Raw genomic sequence first — 24,000 nt, 5'->3', positions numbered from 1 at the left:
GGCATGTTGTAATGAGTGCTTTGAGTACTCTGGGAGAGTAGAAAAGCTCTATATAAGAACCAGACCATTTAGTTATATCTCTGTATCTAGTTTTTAATGTCTCCTGTGGAAGTCAGTCTTGTCTCTGTCTTTATTTACCTCTCTGTCTTCCCAGCATTGTCCCTGTTAAGTGGTATGAAGTTTATGTGTCTCAGTCTTGATTTCAGTGTTTATTTCCTGTTTTATTTTGATACTTCCTTGCCCTGTGTGCATTATGTTCAGTTTTGCTTCTTCTGTCTTGTTACTCCTGATTTGTCCCTGCTGTGTTCACAGTTGTGTCCACTTCACTCTCCTGTGTATTTATTGTCTCAGTCTTCCCGTGTGCATTGTGCCCTGTGTTCTGTGGTCACTTGTTAGAGCCTAGTCTATGAGTTAATGGTTTTGAGTGTCACCTAAGCTATTTTGTCTTATGCATATTGATTCCTTAAGTTCAGTAATAAAGCTATATTTATGTTTGTGTTTGGGTCGCACCCTGCCTGCCACATTGCAAAACCTGACACTAGGGCTGCTCAATTGATCGAATTTTAATCTAGATTACGATCTGGGCTTTCAACGATCATTAAAAATGACTGAGCCGATTATTAGCACCTCCCTCGTGCTTTACTCTCGCGAGGTGCCAAATCGAGCGCACCTCTCTGTGTTTCGAACACGCGTCACATCAATTAAGAGTACCCGAGGAAAGCTAAGCAGACGTTATTTGGAGAGGAGAGGATAATGGCTTCTAAAGAAAGAATGCCGTTGGTTGAAAAGAGAGGTAAAACTACTTCAGTGGTGTGGAAACATTATGGGTTCGCGGAGTCAGACGTGGATCAAGTAGACATAGTGTGTAAACTTTGCTACGGTGTCGTAGCTGCACCACAGAGCAACACTACAAATTTATTCAATCATTTGAAGAGCGCTCACAAAGTGACATACGACCAAACAATGAAGGAGCATAGAGAAAAACTCTCAACAACACCTGCTTCATCCTCACAGACTTCCATTCACGCTACCCTGTACAACGTGACTAAATATCCCACCAGCTCCCAGAGACACCAGGAGATAACAAACGCGGTAACGTTTTCCTCGCCAAAGACCACTGCTCAATTAACACAGTGAACAAGCCCGGCTTTAAGAAACTAATCAACACTTTGGACAAACGGTATAACTTGCCATCTCGTCACTATTTTAGTCGAGTGGCGATTCCCGCTTTATATGATGAGCGTCATGATGGTGTCGCAAAGGAAGTGGCTACAGCCCAATATTTTGCCACCACAACGGACTTGTGGTCAAGCCGCACCATGGAGCCGTATTTGAGCCTCACGGTACATTTCATTGACATGGATTTCAACATGAAAACGAAATGTCTCCAGACATCATTTTTCCCAGAAGACCACACAGGGCAGAACATAGCTGCAGGTCTGAAGCAAGCACTGGCTACGTGGGATCTGGAGGAGAGTAAACTCTCATACTGGCTGCAGAACTGAATGGCTGGATGAGGCTCCAGTGCTTTGGGCACAGATTACATTTGGCCATAGGTGAGTAGACCTAATTCCTACTGAATATGATGCATAATGTGATTTTCTTTCAATAAGTATACAACATAATGCTTCGAATGAATATAATATATACAAAACGATTTAAATTCATTCTCACAGTCATACACATTTTCTATGAATTATACAAACACATAAATAAGCTACCATCACTTTTTCTTATTCATTCACACTCAAGGAAATGACAATCATCATCCTGATAATGCTTGTTTATATTTTTTATGTTTTTATAGAAAGAGCCATGAAAGATCACAGGATTGAGCGTGCAGTGGGGGTCTGCAAAAAAGTGGTCAGCACCTTTTCATTCAGTTGGAAAAAAAAGAGAGAGCTGAAAAAGGCACAGATAGACCTCAAACTGCCAGACCACTCCTTAAAGACTGAATGTCCAACCAGATGGGGATCTAGGCAGGCCATGGTTTCCAGAGTCCTTGAGCACCAGAAGGCCATTGCCCATGTCCTCTCCCAAGACAAAGGAACCAGGCACCTCATCCCCTCGTGGCAGGACATTGATGTCCTTGAGGCCATCAACAAGACCCTGGGACCTTTGGTTGAATTCACTGATGCACTTTCTGGAGAGAAATATGTCAGTGTGTCTTTTATAAAACCAACACTCCACCTATTTAACAACTCAATCTTGGCTGAGCAAGATGATGACACAGACCTCTCAAAATGCATCAAGAGGAGAATACTGGAGTACCTAAATGAAAAGTATGGTGACTCACCAACACAAGAGTTGCTTGACATGGCCACTGTCCTGGACCCAAGGTTCAAACTGAGATATGTAAGCGAGGTCAGCCAAGAGACAATAAAAGCCAGACTGACAATGGAAATGAAGTCCATCATGGTATTTATAAAGAATCTATCTATCTATCTATCATTATTTATAGTAATTATTTAAGGATTGTATTTTAGAATGCCAAACCTGAGACAGATAAAACTGGTTCCTCATTCAGTGTTGCTGTCATTTTATGTTTGTCCCATTAAAGGAGGCTGCAGTGATGGGGACACCCGTTGGTAACACGGAGGTTGCTGATGATGGTGCATCAAACCAAAAGAAGAGGAAAAAGGGCCTAAGCAGCTTCTTTAAGGCCCCTCACGGCACAGCTCCAGGTGCAGAACATGCTCTTCAACTGGACCAGGCCATAGCTTTTGAGCTTCAGGCCTACCTCCAGGCAGGGACCCTGGACACAGAGGAAGACCCACTGGGGTGGTGGAAGCTATCACAGAACCTCTTCCCACGACTCTCCATCCTGGCAAAGAAATATCTTTGCATCCCAGCCACAAGTGCCTCATCAGAAAGGGTCTTCAGCACTGGTGGAAATGTTGTCAACTGCCTGCGTGCATCCCTGAAGCCTGATCATGTCAATAGGCTGGTGTTTTTGGCTAAAAACCTTTGAAAGGTTGCAGGAACCATGTTTTGTTGAGCCATTTTGAGATTGTATGGGACTCGGGCCTACTAGTTTTTATTTATTTCTTATAAAAGGTACTACTTTTGCTTTTGGTTGATTTTTATTTTTAGGTTTTAGCTTCTGTGAAGCACTTTGTGATTTTTATCTTGAAAGGTGCTATATAAATAAAGTTTTACTTAGTTACTTACTTACTTACTTACTTACTTTCAGTGTTTAATTTTATTTTTGTTCAGGCAGCAACTTTAGTTGACATACCTCAATGTCAGTTTGATGCAATTGTGCATTTTGTGGCTACATAGCTTGCCTTGATGTTTGGTTATTTGTATGCATAAATATTATGCAGTAGTTTGAAGTTCACTAAACATTAATGTTTACATTTTGTATTTATTTTTTATATTGCAAACATTTGCACGGTTATCAGTATTTGCACACCATTTTATATTATTTTTTGACAATTTTTAAAGCAATTATTCAATACATTGTTATTGTTAAATAAATATCGTGAAATAATCAAGATCTCAATTTCATTGAAAATAATCGTGATTATCATTTTTGCCACAATCGAGCAGCCCTACCTGACACCATTTTTTTTTTAAGTCAATAGACAATTAGTTAGAGCTGAAATCAATCATATTACAGCACTTATTATCTGACAAGGTCTCTAAACCCACCTTTAAATCTTTTAAGCTGACATCTGGATTTACAGAAACATTATGGACACGGTTCTGTTTCAGTGTACACGGGTCGAAACAGGAAGTTATTTACTGGAGATCTACAAATTTTAAGATAAATGTCACCAGTTCTATATGTGGGGAAAAAGTGAGACATTTAGCCTCAACAGTAACAGTCTTAAAGTTGACACTGGCTCTTGAGTGCCTTAGACTTCAGTTCTTTGTAATGACCAGCAGGGGACTACTGTGGCTGCATCCACATGTGCATGTGCATTAGGGTACGCTTGACTGTGGGACCATATCGGTGTGTGCGGTATTCCTCGGTTTTATAGTCATATCCATCACATTTTTCACGTTTGCCTACAGAAAGCTAAGATGGGGACCCATAAAATGGTCAGCTTCAAGACTTTAAACTGGCACTAAGGTGATGTGATAGTGACAAAGTTCACCTTATAAATTAATCTGTGGCACTTTGAAACATGATCTTTTGATTTTTCGTCAGGTTTTTGGCTCTCAGTGTTGTACTAGTGCAGTGAGTGTGTTTGATGGTTAAAGTTGTAAAGTTAAAGCTGTGAACCTTATTAGACTAATACTGAAATGAGTCTTCCTCTTTGGTTAAAGTTTATTACCTGAATATGTCACACTGTAAGGTTGCCAGCATACTCATTATAGCTAAACTGGTACTGTAGTGTTCCAGAGTGTACTTTTTCCATCTTTAAATGGAAAGGATAAAATCATATATGTATATGTAACTGTTTTCTTTATCAGATGTGGGAGGCACAAAAACGTGCAAAGGGAAGTTGCACTAAGTTTTCAATGGTAGTTCTTTTTTTTATTTTTACTGAAAAAAAAGATGTATTGTCTAAAATTATGATATGAAGCTGCAACAAACAAGCTCATCATAAGCTCCCCGAGAACCTTTGAATTCACACTGTGAAGAACATCCTAGAAAGAGAAGAAAATAACGACCACATCCAGACTGTGTTCATTTGGATCGTTTGTGTTATCTGCAGCTCTCCATGTTTGTGCGTACAGAAAGCAAAAGAATCACCTGAGCACTTTTTATTCCTGTTATTGAGTGTTAGCACATGTTTATATTATGATATGGAAAATAATGATGAGGAAACCAGAGAAGAAAATTGATCAGCTTAGATCAGGTTTAAATGTTATTTCACTCATTTATATCTGAACACTTTACAGAAATGATTTGTTATTGTGGTCTAAATAAGTAATGTAATATGTCATTGTTCCTAAAATCTAAGTCTGTCCATAAATATTAATCTGTGCACCTGTTGTGTGGGTTTTGATGCTCCAATAATTCTACTAAAATGATTCTAATGACTCTTCTGTAAACATGTTGCTCATTAGTGACTTTTTCACATTTAGCACATTTTCATTCCCCACATTCTGTAACTTAAGACTGATTTTCAGGTAATAAAGAACAACCATTATGTTGAATTTATGAGGATATAAAGTATCAGTATTTGGACATGACCCACATCCACCCACTCATTTTAATTGTGATGGCAGCTCTTTTTACACAGCTGGTGTCCACAGCTAAGACGACATGTGGCATGTCTGTGTAAAGCTTATATAATGTCAGAGCTCGTGAAAAAGGCCCAGAAGACAAATCCCCAAATGTCCTAATGGCCAGTCCACATCTGACAGTCAGGGCAAGTATGACAGGACTCACATAGTCTATATATCTCTCTGAATCACAACAGTCACCTCACTGCACTTTACACCTCTGAAAAGTAAAAACCCCGCAAATTTATCAGCTTTCTCACATTTATCAGTTCTTACTTACAGACAGGTGAAAGCTACTGATCCCATTATGAAATACACCACAAATGTTTCCAATTATCTGAATCACTTGCAGAAGTTCTTTACCTGCATGCTCACATAATAGTGTGTCTGTCACTGCAAATATTTCTTTCTGAGCCTTTTAAGAATTAGCAGGTGGATCTGATCTGCTCTATCAGACCAAACTTTACAGTGCCGTGCAAGAACCTCATTGAAATGTGCATGTAAGAGTGAAATCCAGTGAAATTAGTCCACGGCTTTGGTTACACACCGTCAGCAGTGTGACATTTTGGGATGTGTCCCTCACGTGTCACAAGCGTGAGATCAGTTTCATGTGCTACATTTAGCCTAGTTTAGTTTAGCATTAAAGACTATCTTAAAGGAACACACAGACCTTTTATGAAAAGTTGCCCTGCTTCAATTCAAACTTCCTCCTACTACTTTCCATTTAAATGACCCATTTACGCACTTTTAGTTCTAACTTTGTACGAGTAGCTCACACCAATCTGGAGACGAGGGGAGACGAGGGGAGCTACAGGTAGCCGATAATGATCCTTCCATGTCTGTGTAGGTCCTCAGTCATCCAGGTCATGTTAGTCCAGGGAGCGACTGGACTTCTTTAAGTTTCAAGACTCATAGGTGAGGAATGTATGATGAAACTAGGCTGATTGCTGGGTGTGCAGAGCAGCCAATGTTAATGGGTTTCAAGCCTAAGGAGTGAGGCTGCAGGCTATGGCAGCAGCAGGTCCAGTGAGTGGAGGCAGATGTGGACCAGACAACAATTGCAATGGATTGGTCAGCTCTATAAAAAGTTAAAGGCAGCAACGACTTTTCCAGTTTCAGTCAATTCTTGAAATACAGTCATCATTCTGATTCATGACGAAGCAGCAAAAGGTTTTGAGAATCTGACTACATGATGTAATAATTTGTTTTCTAAAGACACGTTTTAGAAAAAGTTATGCTTTTGTCACGACCAGTATCATCAAGTACTCGATGTCTGTCAAACATACCAGTGTTTGGCTCCACAGAGAAGTATGGGTGTCCTTGACTGATGCTGTAGACCAGTTTGGCACTGTTCCCATACATTGTGTCATCAGCATCTGTAGCTGTCACCTGGGTGACCGATGTACCTGAAAGAGTTGCATTACCACGACTGTTACTGAGAAATATTACCAAAACAAAAAGCAGCAAAGTGCAGTGAGAGAGGTCCTTACCAATATCAGACCTCTCAGGAACACTGGCAGTGTACACCTCTTTGCTGAACTTTGGTTCATTGTCATTGATGTCGTGGAGTTTGATGATGAACTCGGTCTCTGGCTCCAGTTTTTGACCCGTCCACTTGTTGACCACTGTGGCTTTGAGGACGTAAAAGGCCTTCTCCTCTCGATCAAGGCGGCGCGTGGCGTGCAGATCGCCGTTATTCTCATCAATGACAAAGATGGTGCCAGCCCCCTCGCCAGAAAGAACGTACTTTACTGAGCCATCGCCATGGTCCTGGTCTGACTGGAGCTGCAGATGGACATACCCAAGTGAAGAAGTCGTCAACTGATGTTTGAGTTATTTAACATACCAGACAGATACTAGTTGTTCATACAGCCAACTCTTTCCACTTCAGGACACTGAGGTGAGGTTTCATTCCCAATCTATAAAATAATGAAAATAATGAAAGCACATTTTATTTTGAGTGATTTTTCTCTTTATTAAGATCATTTAATACATTTAGTAACAGCTGGACAAAAGATCCTGTCTTCAGTGTTCTATCTATGCCCACAGGTAGAAAGCTGCTGACCTTAAGCAGGTAAGGTAAGCAGGGGTTGAGGTGGGATGTCAAGCTGTTTGCAGAGCCAGCATCACCTGTGAGCAGTTTAGAGTTTCTCACCCTATCAGAGAGTGAGAAAATAGCCCACACCACGTGACCAGCACTGAGACTGGAGAGACTGTAAGGGAGAGACATGGTATCTGAAGAAACCCTCAACTTAAATGAGAGAGTTCTCCAAAAGCAAAGATGGTGGGAGATTCCTTGAGAAAAAGCTTTTTACAACCTTTTATTGCTTATTTTTTTCATAATATAAGCTTTTCAACATACTGTCTTTCATAATCCTGTCTCTAAAAAACATTTCTGTAGATGAAGGAATAAGAAGATAGACAGGTCAGGTGGTAACAGTGACATGTTTGCAAAAGGCAAACAGAGCAAAAGCAGAAAGACTGAGAGTGAACTCCACACCGAGAAGCAAAACAAGAATCTTCTGAAGGCAGACAGTCAGCTGAAAATAAGTGTGTGTTGTGCCTGAAGGAGTAGCTTTGCACTCTTACCCACAGCAATAACCCATCTCTCCTTTCTTTCCTCTCTCTCTCTTGCCTCTCGTCTTTATTTGCAGCTCTTGAGCTGAAGTGGCTCGCTGTCCACCTTTCATCCCTCCATTCCTGCTTTACTGCTTCAGGCCATGTGTTTGGGTGAAGCCTTTGATTAAGAGTATATGACTGTGGGAGTGTGTGTTAGAGAGAGGCAGCTGTGATCATATAGACAGTGGTGATATTTATGTGAGGTTTAACCACCTGCTAAATGATGGATTATGATTCTGTGTGTGGTAAGAAGTTACTTCTTAAAGCATTCACCCACCGGTGAATTTCCTTTAAGGTTCTCCAAGTTTGAGAACCTTTTGGTCTTCTGACATTCACCTCGGGCTACAGTTCACCCCACAGACTTTCAGGGCTTTGTCAGTAAAGCTCACCTTGGTCTTCTGGAGGTAGTTCTTAACCAGGAGCAATGTATGTTTTGTGTTGTTGTCATGTTGGAAGACAAAGTGATTTGCTTTGTTTTCACATATCATTCTTTCTTCATGAATCCTTCCACTGTGACAAGGTTCCCAGTTCAAGACACACTGAAGCATCCCCACAGCACTCCCATCACCGTGTTTCAGTGTGGGGACAGTGTTCTTAGGGTTCCTTCTCCAAACATCTGTAGGACCAATAAGCTCTAGTTTCATCTCATCTGACCAAACGACGCACTTCCAGTACGCATAAACTTTCTCCAGGTTGTCCTTAACTTACTAAATGCTTTTCTGCAGAACTGGGAATTTTTTTCTTGGTACTCAACCTCCTAGTCCATTCCTGTGCAGGATTCATGATTATTTTTGTGGAAAATACAATTCCTGACTTAGCTTAGTGTCATTTCTCAGTAGTTTTCTTTCCAGTCTTTGGGATGTCAGGCTTGGTTTGTACTGTGTGGCTCTCTTTAAATGTCTTGATGATACTTGTCACTCCAGTGAGATGGAAACACTATGATAACTTTGTATATCCATCAAGTTAAAGCACATCATCGCACAACACTGGTTCGTGCTATGGCTCAATAAAAATGTACATTTTCAGGGGGATAATAATATTGACCCTGGTTATTATATACAGATAGAAATAAGTTATTCTTTCTAAAGAACACCGATATGCTTAAAATGCTATATTTAAATTCCTTGATATGTTAAAAAAGCTCTTGGGAAAATCTGGGTGTGCAGAGCGCTAATAAGAATTTCAGGAATGATTGTACTGAAAGCAGAGCTATAACTAAGGTCCCCGGGAGATCTAAGTGGCCAATGGAAATGGCAAAATTAGCCTGACTGATGAAAATTTAAAATACATAAATAGAAGTTTACATTTGCAGATCACCAAAATGTTTCCCAGTAAACAGATTTTCATTCATCTATTTCCATCTAATCTAATAAATAAACTATCCTGTGATTATTTTATTAAAGGACAAAACACATCAATGGGATTTACTGAAGCGGAACTTATGGTCCTGCAAATGGTGACGTGCTACAATTCAATTCAGTTTTATTTATATAGCGCCAAATCACAGCAGGAGTCGCCTCAAGGTGCTTTATATTGTAAGGTAGTGTCAGGATCCTGGGACCCAGCGTTTTGAGTTCCTTGTGTCTTTTGTATTATGTTTAAGGTTCTCTTTGTATCTTAGTTTATTTCATAGTGTCCAGTGTTCTAGTTTAGGTTTCCTGTATTCCAGGGGTTTCCAACTCCAGGCCTCGAGGGCCGGTGTTCTGCAGGTTTTAGATCTCACCCTGGGTCAACACACCTGAATCACATGATTAGTTCATTACCAGGCCTCTGGAGAACTTCGGCCGTTTCTCAATTCTCAAGTACGCGAGTACATATTCGCGTTCTCGGCGAGTACGTACTGGCTGAGAACGCACGGGAGTACGGACTCGCCGAGAACGCGAGCACGGACTCGTGATTTGTACAATTGGAACACCAGCGTACGTGATGATGTCACAGGTCCGGAGTTTTCACTGCCGTCCCCTCTTAATTTAACTGTGAGTAACATGTTATGAAGCTTAACTTTAATCACAGCCAAACCGGTTTACTCAGGGACAAATAAAACACTGAAATAAACCAAACATTAACATTTAGAAGTGATCTAAGTGACTTATATATCATTGTTAACCTCAGTAGTGAAACCTCTATTAATAAAAATAGTGTACATGTACATACGTGTACATACCTTAATAAAAACAAGCAGGTGAGATGTTAGAACGCTTTTATTTTTATTTTAGTGGACATTTAATACTATAGACAGCTGCTGGGGTTTCTTTAACCTGAGTAGCGAAAAGACCGCGGGCGGGGGGGGGGGGGGGGGGGGGGGGGGGGTGAAAACGATGTGCCGGGAGTCCGCTGTTCTGGACGAAATGCATTCTGGGATATTTAGCTGTACCAAGTCCACACCGATGCATGCGCGATAAAACGGGCGGAGCGAGAACACATCCGGGACTTTTTCGCGTTCTCGGCTTGATGCGTACTTCGAATTGGAACAGTACTTGGTCTCCGACTGATGACGTATCACGAGTACACGAGAACGCAAGTACGCACAAGTACGCATATTGAGAAACGCCCTTCAAGACATGTTGAGGTGCCTTGTGTTCTGAGGTTTCCTCATCCCGTCATGTGCTTCTCCGTGTTCTCTTTCTCCCTCCAGGCTGTCTCTGTGTACTTCCTGTTTTACTTTGAAGGTCTGTGTCTCATGTTAGTGTATTCTGCTTTGCTTCCTTGTCTTGTCAGTTCTGATTTCTCCCAGCTGTGTTTCTCTCCTGTCTCCTGTTCCCTGATTGCACCTGTGAATATATAAGCCCTGTGTTTCTCCTGCTGGTTGCTGGTTCGTCTGCGATGTCTCTCCTAGTCTCCCTGTGTTCCTCTGCATGTTGTCCTGTGAGTTTTGGCTTCAGTGTTTAGGTTTCCGCAGTTTAGTTATTTCTTAGTTCCTGTCCTCGCCATCTCCACTTAAATAAACTCACTCCTCATACCAACCTCTGCCTGCACTTGGGTCCTCACATCACCTTCACATGGCCTGCCACACCAGTCATGACAGGTAGACCCTACAATAATACATACAGAGAAAACCCAACAATCATATGACCCCCTATGAGCAAGCACTTTGGCGACAGTGGGAAGGAAAAACTCCCTTTTAACAGGAAGAAACCTCCACAGAACCAGGCTCAGGGAGGGGCGGGGCCATCTGCTGTGATTGGTTGGAGTGAGAGAAGGAAGACAGGATAAAGACATGCTGTTCTAGTGATGTGTGATACCACTGATTTCCTTTCCGATCCGATACCAAGTAAAATTCAGGGTGGTATCGACGATACTGATCCGATATCGATACTCTGTACAAAAACTTAATGTTTCATTGTATTTCATAATACAATATATAATTGTATTATGTAATTGTAATAATAATATAGCTTCATAATGATTACAGGATATTAGACTACTTGTTCATATTGCTTAATAATGCAGAATAATCATATAGAAATAAAAAACTGAAGTTGTGCGCTATTTGAACACGTTTCCTGCCTGCAGCACTTAAAGACTCCGTGAGAGACGTCTGTGTCGCCCTGGCAGCACCTATCCCTCTCCTCCTCCTCTTCTTCAGTTCATCAGAGTCTGTGATATGATTTACTCTGAGGTGTTTGACGAGGTTAGTGGCGTTGCCACAACACCTCACTGTCTTGCCACATGTATCGCAAACCACGTCTCAGCTGTTTGTGGAGGTAAAATACGTCCACACATGACTCCGTTTACACTCAGTCATTGTTGTGAGTGCGCACAGGGGCTGCGACACATGTATACAGCCGTATTTCGCACATGACTATAAAAAGGCAGAAGAGGAAGTAGTTCCTTCCAATGTAGACAATCCGAATGATATAGTTTCTTTCCACTGTGTTCCTGTTAATGATAAACTATAAATTTACCCCAAAGTACTAAAATATCGATATTTTAATATGAGAATCGATTCTAGAACATAAATGACTGGTATCGGAGGAATCGATATTTCAGTATCGATCCGCACATTACTATGCTATGTATGTTAAACTACATTTGCACAGTGGATGTAACCAGCCCACTGAATGAACAATGGGCTGTCAGGTCATTTGATCATCAAATTGTCATGACCACTGATCAACGTCCAGATGAACAGATTCAACCTTTTGGGATGTGATGATGATGATGATGATGATGATGATGATGATGTTGCTTTGATTGCACAAGAAACAATATTGAAAATGTATAAAACAGTCATCAGTTGTTAATTATCTCTTGAATACATTTTTCAAAAAGTTGTAGTCTGAGCCATGAGAGCTGTTTGCACGATCACTCATTAAAACTGAGTTAATACTAATGATGTGTTAATTCTCTCCTACTTGGTCTCAGCACCTAAAGTTGTTTCCACTTATAACTAATGAATACATAAATACTGTAGTATTAGGTTGTACAGGTTTGCATTTGGTGGGTCCCTTTCACAGCACACATTTTTTGAAGCATTAAAATAAATCACACGCAAAAGTCCATAGAGTCATGGTGAAAGTAAACAAAGCAAGAAAAGGCCATTATACACACACACACACACACCGATCGATAGATAAAATATTGGTCAGATTTATTTCACTTAAAACAATTAAAAAAAAATTGAAATCAGCAAATTGCAGTTTTAACGACAAAAGAATGAACCTGAATGGAACTGGACATGTGCTGTTTGAGTTTGAGTCAAATGAAACCCATTTGATACCTTAACCTGCAACTTTTCCTGCCCTAACTTTTCTTCCTTGAATCAGGTTACAGTGTATCACCCCTTCACAGTCTGCCTGTGTTCTTTGTGCTGCTCCTCACCTTTGTTCTCTTGTTTCTTTGCCTTGGTTCTTTTGTTCTACCTGTCCTCCTGCCCTTAATTGTTCACACTTCACACCACACAATATACATCTCCTCAGTTCCTTCTGTTCTTTCCTCGCTGCATGTCCTCCAGTCGTTCCCTCTCTCCTTTTGATCCTTGCTACCTTTTCTGTCCAGCAGTGTTCAGTCTGATACCATCTGTCAGTCTGCAGGGCTGCAACACCACCATACTTTCACAAGCCGATAAAGCCTGCAGACATTTCAGCACAGCACATTTCCAGAGCAGAGTATGTGTTATGGACTCTGTAGTGTCCCACAGACATGAAGGATGCTGCAGTCTTTCATGTTTGTTACCATATTTATTAGATGTCACAAAACATTTTCTGCTTACTGTTATTTCTAACAGTGCCTGGCTTTCTCTATTGAATGTCTCTCTTAATTATATGTTTGGGTTCATGGATGTCTCTGGATGAATGGAGCACTCACAAGTACAAAGCGCCAGGTGTTCGAATAGTGGGGGAATATTGGGATTTGGCTTCCGGACATGGAACTGGATTAGAATAGGATGAAGGCAGCCAAGTGCTGTTTGCTGTTTTACATGGACCAGGATGATGAAAACATCATCAGAGTACATCTGTAGGTAAATCCACTGCTGTGTAACTTCATATTTAAATAAATAAATAAATAAATAGTTAAATGTCAGCACTCTTTGACATCACAGATACAAAACATAGTCTGAATTTCTGCATAACCATATTTTGGCTGTTTTACCCTCCTCCCTGTTCATCTGTATTTGAACCATATCCAAAGCACCCAGCAGGCCACCTGCAGTGAAGGCGGCACCACAGCGGGGCGTAAAAGTCTACTGACGCTGCCTTGGTCCTTGCTCGTTTACCTCAGTCTTGGCAAACTCTTGTTTATTTCCAAACGTATTTTGGTTTTGTGCTGTCAGACAGCAGCAGGCTTCATACAGAGCACCACAATACCTGCAGGCTACGAGCTACTGATCAAACAGCAAAGCTCCAACTGTCATCATGCACTGTGAGTTATCCTCCCTGAAAGGCTTACGAGTTGTGTTTGTTAAACAGAGCAGCCAGTTAGATGGCAAATCCCCATATAACCCTACTGCCTATGTACACGCTAAGTGAACTGTGAAAGTGCTGTGGTTCATTTTCCAAGCACAGTGTCACTGAGGCTACTTTTAAATGAAGAGATGGTGTCGAACATTAGGCCTGGGGACCAGAGTCGGCCTGATGAAGACTCAAAACCAGCCCACTGGGAAGTTTTACAAAATGTGAAACAGTGCAAAGATTTAGAATTTTTATATAAATTTTTATATAAACAGAAACATTGATATTTTTTTATTTCTTTTGTTTCTTCACAAAAATTGTATGTAGAATATTGTGTTGCTTGTGTATTAACAGATCAAACTTACATATTCACAGCTTTGAATCAATTTGTATTTCTATTTTGTCCATTCATGTGAGTTTTTCCTTGTCTGAGTCAGGAGCAACAAGCCTTATATCCAAGGGTGCACATAAGTGGTCTGCAGGTGCGCATTCGCTGTCAAAATAAAAGACCAGATAAGAAATTGCAACGCACGTTTGCGTACATAAGGTTTTCTGGAGGAGGACAGACATTTGTTTAGAACTCTTAAAGATGTCGAAGAAGCTCCTTTAAGCAATTACTTTGTTGTTCCTCCACCTCCAAAGAAATGTCAGCAGGAGTCCGAACCGCAAAAGAAGCGCGTATTCTCGGAAAAGTGGTTGCAGGAGGTGAGCTGGCTTTAAACAAATGATGAACGCACAGAGATGTGGTGCAGAATGTGCCGTGAAAATCCCACTCTAGCGGACAAAAACAGTGCCTCTTATATGGACGCAAACGCGCGTTGCAACTTCTTATCTGGTGCGCGTCTTTTATTTTGACAGCGAATGCGCACCTGCGGACCACTTATGTGCACCCCTGCTTATAACTGTGACTCTTACAAGTGTGGTATGTATTGTCAACAAAGAGATACAATGGTCAACAAATCACATGCTCAGACATTCCGCTGCAATCCAAGAAAACTCAGGAACAAATTAGAAACAAAGTAACAGAGCTCTCTGTCTGGAAACGTCAGTCTGTGGACTGATTAGACAAAAGTTTAACTTTTTTGAAGGGTGTGTGTCCCATTACATGTGGTGTGAAAGTAACACAGCATTTCAGAAAAGGAACATCATCCCAACAGTAAAGTATGGTGATGGTAGTGTGATGGTCTGGGGCTGCCCCAAGACCTGAAGACTTGCTGTGGTAAATGAAACCATGGATTCTGCTGTCCACCAAGACACCCTGAAGGAGAATGTACAGCCATCTGTTCATGACCTCAACCTGAAGCACAATTGGGATCTGCACCAGGACAATGATCCAAAACACACATGCAAGTCCTCTGAGTGGCTTAAGAAAAACAAAATGAAGACTTTGGAGCGGCCTAGTTAGTGTCCTGACATGAATCCGATTGAGATGCTGTGGCACGACCTTAAAAAGGCGGTTTGTGCTTGAAAACCCTCGAATGTGGCCGAATTACAACAGTTCTGCAAAGATGAGTGGGCCAAAATTCCTCCACAGTAAAAGACTCTTTGCCATTTATTACAAAGGCTTGACTGGTGTTGTTGCTGCTAAGGGTGGCCCAACCAGTTTTAGGCTTAGGGGGTAATCACTTTTGCACACGTTATTTTGTGTTTACTCGTGTTATCTTTGTTTAATATTTCAATTTGTTTGATGATCTGAAACTTTTTTACTCCGGGTTTACAAGCTGCTACACTGGTCACTTTAAACCACTCCAAACTGTAAATTCTAATTGCAACTTCTCTTGATCCCCTAAGACTTAAGCATATATTCATTTTTTCTCCTTTTTATTATTTTATAATAATAATAATAATTTTTATTTATTAGCTTTTTTTGCACTAATGTAACTGGAGCCTCGTCGTCTCATCTCTCTGTATGTTGCACTGGATATAGCAGAGATGACAATAAAGTTTACTTTGACTTGCATGTCAAAATATAAAGTACTGTAAAGTAGAGCAGGGAGATATGACCAAAAATATTTATCACGATATAATTTGAAAATTTGCGATAACGATATAACTGACGATATAATTGACAGGAGACAAAATACTTTACAACTCCACAACTTTATTAGTGCAAAAAACCCATCAATGTATTTTCACTTAAACAAGCAGCTGTTTTTTTATGTGCATTAAAGTTATATAAAAATTTAACAGTGCAAATGCAAATTCCTCGCTGACAGTTTAACCAAAAGGCATTTCCAGTGGAAACTGGCTGACATATCCTCAGCATAACCATGTATAATATCCACAAAACTTAAAAAGAGGTTATACACACACAATACGGTAATATTATGTTGAAGCACAGTACGTATCACTCCACGAGGCTCCTGCCTACGATAGCCGTAATGCTCCGACAATCCATCAAGCGGTGCGGCTTCGTAGCTTAGCAAAGTCGTACTAAAGCATTTGACAGATTTTCGAGCGCCGTGTAGCACATAAAACCGTTTCGAGGTCAGTAAACACAACCAGAGTTCATACATAAGGCCCACGGGATTATAAGGGGCGCTGTCGATTTTCAGAAAAATCAAAGGATTGATTTTAAGTGTGAAGTATTTTCCAAAACACACGGTAATAACGACGGCCCGCTAGCATGCTCTACCAAAAATAGTGCTGTTATGCTGGGCTTACACTGTGCGATTTTTGGCCCATTTTGAGACGATTTTTGAGTCGTGCGACCGATTTGGTGATCGGCCCGATTTTGGCCTTCATCGTGCGTCGTGCATCGTGTAGTATACGTGGGGTAACGAGAAGGGATTAACACCTCACGACCAGCTCCCGATCATCAATCGCTCGTGAGGGTGTCACCTCAGCCGCTCACACTGCTCACGCGCAAACACGTAAACGTCGGTGAAAAAGACGGAGCAGCACGGCTGTGCAGCGTGTGATCTGGACACAAGTGATGGAGGCACAACTTGTAGAACTTTGGAAAGCTCATCCGAGCCTTTTCGATGTGGCCTCACAAAATTCTCACGACCACAACAACCGTGAAAATATCTGGATTTACACTGCTGCTCAATCACAGCTGCCTGATCAATGTTTTTCATTAGCAATTTAGCAAAGTTGATGATGGTGGTGTGTGTGTCTGTGTGAGTGAGAGACAGAGAGAGCGACGACAGATTTTCTGTTATAACCTTCATTTTATGGAGGCACAGTGTGAGCACTCAGGTCGCATCAGAGCATCGGGCCGTATAGTGTGAGACCTGCATCGTGACCTACCAACTTATAACCCCTGAGAGTCGATCGTGCAGTTTGAAAATCGCACAGTGTCTGCCCAGCTTTAGGCAGGAAACAAAGATGTGCATGCAGACTGTACTGAGAGCACAGTTTTATATGAAGTGCTATAAAAGTGCTTCCGATTTCTTATTTTTTTACCCATATTTGTCACCGTTACATGTTTTAGATCAAACACATTTTATTATTAGAAAAAGATAACACATAGCAAATACGAAATGTAGTTTTTAAATGATAATTGATTTAATTTGAGAAACAGACCTGAGCTGTCCTATGTAAAATGAATTTCCTCTTCACTAAAACTTACAGTGCTGATTTGAAATATTCCTCGCACAGATTCCATGTAGTTGGACACTGAGCCCAATAATCGTCAGTCTGTGAGTACATTTTAAATGAAAGCTGTTGGTGTAATGATAACAGCAAATCCATATTTGCTTAGTATCAAGTTTTATGTTGTTAATACACCCAGACTATAGGGGGAGCTAGAGAGCTAGAGTGAGTTACCTCTGAGCGGACTATGATGGCGAAAGTTTGTTTATATGTGAACTGCAGTTCGATAAAATACCTTCTCTTCAAGTAACGGTGTCATTATTGAGAACCCACAACAACATAAAGAAACAAGACATGGTGTCAGAAGATGGACTTGAAGAAAGGCAGCGGACTAAAATATAGCAGTACCGAGGGATCTGCTCGAAATGTGACAATTGAGAGGCACATTTTCTTCACATGTGTACAGAAGACAGGGGAGACAATAGATCAGTATGTAGCAGAGCTGCAGAACAGGAGTAAAATGTGCGAATTTGGAGGACTGACAGACTCTTTGATAAAAGACAGACTTGTGTGCGGGATTTCAGACAACGGTCTGAGAGAGAGGCTACTGAGAGAGGAAAATCTTGACCTGGAAAAAGCATTAACACTGTGCAGAGCAGCTGAAACACTGAGGGCACAAGCTAAAGAACTGCTTAGTGACAGCTGCAGAGTGGATGCTGTGAATAAGAACACACACAGAGTCAATAAGGAGAGTGCTGCTGCTGAAATAAAACTGCAATTAAAATCGTCAGCAAAGAGGGACAGAAAAGAAAAGACTTGTGGTCACTGCAGAATGCAACATCCTCCTAAAAAATGTCCAGCATATGGGAAGAGATGCAATAACTGTAACAAAAATAACCATAATGCTAGGTGCTGCAAAGCCCAAACCCCAAAACAAAGTACAGTCCATACTGTGGATGAAGAAGACACAGAGGAACTCTATGTAGCTGCAGTGACAGACAATAAGACAGGTGAAAAGGACTGGATAATGACACTCAAAGTGAATGACACACTCATGAAAGTCAAGCTGGATACTGGAGCTCAAGTGAATGTCATATCAGAATCAGAGTTCAAGAAAATCAGACCCAGACCTAAAATACATGCAACAAAGGTGAAAGTGAGTGGATACTCAGGTGCAGAAATACCTGTGAAAGGAAAATGCACGGTTAAAGTGACACACAAAGACAAGGAGCACACACTAACATTCATTTTGGTGCCGAAGAATGTGCAGCCTATACTAGGGTTACATGCCTGTGAGAGTCTGAACCTAGTGAAAAGAGTGCTCGTTGTGGAAACGGATGATGACATGGACTATAATGAGTTGATGAAGGAATATGGTGACCTATTTCAGGGACTTGTTGCCTTGCTGGAGAACACACAATCAGAGTCGATGAAAGTGTAACACCAGTCATTCATCCATGCCGCAAAGTACCATTTGCTCTACAAAAGCCACTGAAAGCCGAGTTGGACAGGATGGAAAACCTGGAAGTGATTGAAAAGATTGACGAACCAACGGAGTGGGTGAGTTCTCTTGTTATTGTGGAGAAAAAGACTGGAAAGTAGTGATGTGCGATACCACTGATTTCATTTCCGATCTGATACCAAGTAATATTCAGGGTGGTATCGACAAAAACGTATTTTATTTATTGTATCTCAAATTATAGCGTCATAATGATTACAGGACATCAGATTACTTGTTCTTATCACTTAATAATGCAGAATTATCATATAGAAATAAAAAACTGAAGTTGCGCGCTATTTGAGCATGTTGCCTGCCTGCAGCACTAAAGGACTCCGTGAGAGACGTCTGTCTCGCCCTAGCAGCACCTGTCCCTGTCCTCCTCTTCAGTTCGCCTCAACATACGCTCGTCATATTCTGTGACATGATTTACTCTGAGGTGTTTGACAAGGTTAGTGATGTTGCCACAACCATACATGCCACCAGTCTCCCGTATTTCTCCAGATTTTCCACCCGGACAACAAAACTGAAAAACCATATCACAGAATTCATAGCGCGGCCCAGCCAATTCCAGTTTCCAACAATGGCGGCAGCGACTTAGTTTTAATATTACTCTTATTTCTCTTTCTGGGTCGCAAAAAATCTTTTAACATATTTTCAGGTGAGAATGTAGCTGTGTACACTTCAAATATCTGAGCCGACCGACACATCGTTTTCAAACCCCCGCGGTCTTTCACTACTCGGGTTAATCACGATATATAAGTGACTTTGATAACTTACAAATGTTATTGTTTTCCTTTTTCAGTGTTTTATTTGTTCGTGAGTAAATCGGTTTGGCTGAGATTAAAGTTATTAGATTAGATTAAATTTAACTTTATTAACCCCTCGGGAGGGTTCCTCCGGGGTTTTCACACAACTGAATAAACGTCAAACAGAAAACTAATTAAACAAAGTGTGAGACGGTCGAGAGTTTACGTCAGTGCCCGGTTATATTTTAGATAGCAAGGAGCAGACGGCAGCGTTTCACTCCACCGGGAGCTCGTGACGTACTACCCGGCTTTCTTTAGACCGTGAAGGCCGGGTCCTCAGGTGGAAGCAGCCTCTGAATTTGGACGCCCCCGCTGTTTCCGGGCCGGCCAATAATAACGGTGACATTTAACGTATTTTATCCGATAAATAAACACTGTAAAATGTATTTATCACCCCCCAACAGCCCTTTAGAATGTCTCCCTAAATCTGAGGTCTCAAGGTTGGCAAGTATGGCCACAACACCTCACTTTTTTGCTACACGTATCGCAAACCATGTCTCAGCTGTTTGTGGAGGTAAAATACGTCCACTCATGACTCCAATTACACTCAGCCATTGTTGTGAGTGCGCACGCCAAGGGGCTGCGAGACATTTATACAGCCGTATTTCGCACATGACTATGAAAGGCGGAAGAGGAAGTAGTTCCTTTGAATGCAGACAATCCAAATGTTATAGTTTCTTTCCACTGTGTTCCTGTTAATGATAAACTACAAATTTACCCTAAATTACTAAAATATCGATATTTTAATGTGAGAATCGATTCTAGAACATAAATGATTGGTATCGGAGGAATCGATATTTCAGTATCGATCCGCACACCACTACTGGAAAGCTCAGAGTTTGCATGGATCCTACAGATCTGAATAGAGCAATAAAGAGAGAACATTTCAAACTACCTACAAGAGAAGAAATAATGTCACAGTTTGTAAAAGCGAAGTCCTTTAGCAAGCTAGATGCTTCATCAGGATTTTGGCAACCGAAGCTGGACGAAGCAAGTTAAAAACTGTGCACGTTCAACAGCCCATTTGGCAGGTACAGATTCCGGCATTGCTTCTGCACCTGAGGTGTATCACAAGACCATACACATGATCTATGAGCACCTGGAAGGAGTCGACAGGTCAAAGGATGACATCATTGTGTGGGGAAGCACAAAAGCTGAACATGACATGAGACTGAGAAATGTTCTTGAAGCAACCAGAAAAGCCAATCTGAAGCTGAACAAAGAGAAATGTCAGGTTGGGGGAACTGACATTCGTTGGAGATATCCTGAGCAGTGAAGGCATCAGACCAGATCCTCAAAAGGTGTCTGCAATTGAAAACATGCCAAGGCCGCAATGCAAGAAAGATGTGCAGAGGTTTAATGGCATGATAAACTACATGTGAAAATTCATACCCAATCTCTCAGAAAAAATGGCGCCACTGAGACAGCTAACTGAAAAGAGAATCGAATGGGAGTGGAATCATGAACATGAGAAAGCATGGCGTGACTTGAAAGATCTGCTTACAAAAGAACCAGTTCTGAAGTTTTATGATCCAATGAGACCTATTAAGATCTCATCAGATGCATCACAGAGTGGGCTTGGAGCTGGTCGTCTGCAGAAGAATGATGAGTGGCAGCCTGTTGCATATGCATCGCGATCCATGACAGACGCAGAGACAAGATATGCACAAATTGAAAAAGAACTGCTCAGCATAACATACGCCTGTGAGAGATTTCACCACTTTGTGTCCAGGCAGGCCATCAGTGTTGAAACTGACCACAAGCCACTGATAGCCTTGTTCCAAAAGCCACTAAATGACTGTCCACTGAGAATCCAAAGAATGATGGTCCGGCTGCAACGTTACACGCTTAACATGATGTTCACCCCTGGTAAGCTGCTGTACAAAGCCGACACATTATCCAGAGCTGTTGTTCCGAATGAGCCGGCAAACACCAAGATGGATGATGTAAGAGCATATGTGAGCATGGCCACAAGTGCACTTCCTGTTGCAGAAGGGAAGATGGAGCACTTCCTGTTGCAGAAGGGAAGATGGAGCTCATAAGAACGGAGACAAGCAAAGATGGATCATTACAAGCACTACGCAAAACCATCATAGATGGATGGCCCAGCTGTAAGCAAAACTGCTCACCTGTTATTCAAGAGTATTGGAACTGCAGAGCAGAACTGTCTGTAGTGGATGATGTGGTGTTCAAGGGAAGTAAAATTGTCATCCCAAAGAGCCTGCGAGGAGAGATACTCAAAAAGATACACGCAGGGCACCTAGGAATGGAAAAATGCAAAAGGAGAGCACGTGAGGTGATGTACTGAACAAGGATTAATCAGGATGTGACAAATGAAGCGTCGAACTGTTCAACATGTCTGACATATCAAGCAAGCAATCCTGCCGAACCACTAAAGCCGCACCCAGTGCGCGACCGACCATATCAGAAAGTGGGGGCTGACCTCTTTGTGTCTGGAGGAAGGGACTATAATGTGGTCACAGACTGCTACTCTTTGTATCCAGAAGTATGTAGACTGCAAACGACAACAGCAGAGGCTGTAATCACTTCGATGAAAGCCGTATTTGCACGACACGGTGTGTCAAGTGAAGTGTTCACAGACAAAAGCCTGCTAGTATACCACACAACACCACTGGAGTGTGGTATGTCACCAGCACAGCTTCTTATGGGACAACGCCTGAGATCAAACCTGCCCATTCAGCATAATCTGCTTAAAACAAAGGAGGGAAACGGCGTGAAGAAGTTCAAGGAGCAACAGAAAGCAAAGCAGGAGTTCTATTATGACAGAGGAACTAAGAACTTACCTGGACTGCATGCTGGGGATCAAGTGAGATTCAAAGACAAAAACAACACATGGGCACAGAAAGCGACTGTTCTAAAGGAAGATCAACCACGATCATACATCATTCAGACAGAAGACGGAGCTATGCTGAGAAGAAATCGCCGAGATCTTCTTAAGGGACCAGTAGTAGTGGAGCAGAGGTTGGAGGCTGCTGAACAACCCCAACACACACATGAGACACTATCACCTGAAACACCTACACATACACAAGAACAAACACTGAGAAGATCTGTAAGACAAGTGAAGCCACCTATGAGACTGATCGAACAGATGTAATGTGTTGACATGTTGTTTGCAAGATGATGTCATAGTATCTATGCAAGTTGCACTATGTTTGGTTACTAGTGTTGAACTGACCATGATTGTTGAAAACTAGTTGTGCTGTTAACATTAAATTGACAAAGCCTGGTTTAACAAGTAAGAAAAAAAGAGACTGTTTAGGTTTGTGAAAGTAGCTATGTTATTAAATTTTATTGTTTAAAAAAAAGGAAGACGTAATGATAACAGCAAATCCAAGTTTTATGTTGTTAACACACCCAGACTATAGGGGGAGCTAGAGAGCTAGAGGGAGTTACCTCTGAGCAGACTGTGATGGCGAAAGTGTGTTTACATGTAAATGGCCTGTATTTGTCTAGCGCTTTACTTAGTCCCTAAGGACCCCAAAGCGCTTTACACATTCAGTCATTCACCCATTCACACACACATTCACACGCTGGTGATGGCAAGCTACGTTGTAGCCACAGCTGCCCTGGGGCGCACTGACAGAGGCGAGGTGACACATGTGAACTACAGTTCGATAAAATACCTTCTCTTCAAGTAACGGTGTCATTATTGAGAACCCAGAACAACATAAAGAAACAACACAGTTGGTACAGTATCCCTGATACTGTACTGTGATCAGCTGTGGTAAATCATTATGCTTTCTGCTAATTAAGAGAATTTCATTTAATTTGGGAATATGTCATCCTGAGTGTACCCTAACGGAAGCACAGATCTTACCTTGCCAATATACTGGTAGTCAGAGCCTGTATACTCCTCCTGCAGGAAAAACTGGTTCCACATCCAGCCTCGCCTCACTCGTTTCAGCAACTTCTCTCCTCTGATGGCTGCTTCTATTCCCTCTCCATCTGCTGTGTGTGTCCTCCATCCATTTAAAGCCAGTGCATCATCAAGGGTCAGGCAAATACAGAGACAAACAATGCCCAGGATAATATTCCTCATCTTTGTGATGGAGATGTAGAAGTCACAAATGTTCTATCTTCCCAGCTGGCTCACTCCAAACTGGCAGATGGGTCTATCTGTCATAGTCCTTCCAGTTTTGACTGACAGTGGAAAGGATCTGTAAAATAAGTAAATACAAAAAAATGTCAATTCTGCATTTAATAACATTCATCCTGAGGGCAGTTCATGAACTTCTTGGCACTTTACGGCCTGATGTGGGAGGATTTTGTTAGCAGAAACAACAGAAACAAACGCTGTCTACAGCTAACATTTTCAAACATAGGCGTGAAAGCAGAGTTCCTGTTATTCCAGCATGCACTGCACTCTCACTCACTACACAGTGAAAATGCTGAGGTCACACGGTACTCTGCTCAATGACTGTACACCCATAAGCCTTAGTTA

At 41.5% G+C, this 24,000-nt stretch overlaps 1 protein-coding gene across 2 annotated transcripts in view; it reads right to left on the bottom strand.

Annotated features, from left to right (window-relative positions):
* Positions 1–24,000, bottom strand: part of LOC134616487 (cadherin-6-like) — a 61,804-nt gene that overhangs the window by 31,292 nt on the left and 6,512 nt on the right. For both annotated transcript variants that reach the window (XR_010091458.1, XM_063461313.1), the window contains exons 2-4: positions 23,377–23,716; positions 6,672–6,966; positions 6,468–6,587 (exon numbers count right to left, since the gene is read on the bottom strand). Coding sequence is in view for 1 of the 2 variants with exons in the window: in XM_063461313.1 (XP_063317383.1) it covers positions 6,468–6,587; positions 6,672–6,966; positions 23,377–23,598 (637 nt within the window). In the remaining variant the exon portion in view is untranslated. The remainder of the gene's footprint in view (positions 1–6,467; positions 6,588–6,671; positions 6,967–23,376; positions 23,717–24,000) is intronic.

The sequence above is a fragment of the Pelmatolapia mariae genome, linkage group LG18 (assembly GCF_036321145.2).
Source record: "Pelmatolapia mariae isolate MD_Pm_ZW linkage group LG18, Pm_UMD_F_2, whole genome shotgun sequence".
In the NCBI taxonomy this organism is placed as follows: Eukaryota; Metazoa; Chordata; class Actinopteri; order Cichliformes; family Cichlidae; genus Pelmatolapia; species Pelmatolapia mariae.
Note: the sequence above shows the minus strand (reverse complement) of the source record. Positions and strands in the feature narration are given on the sequence as shown.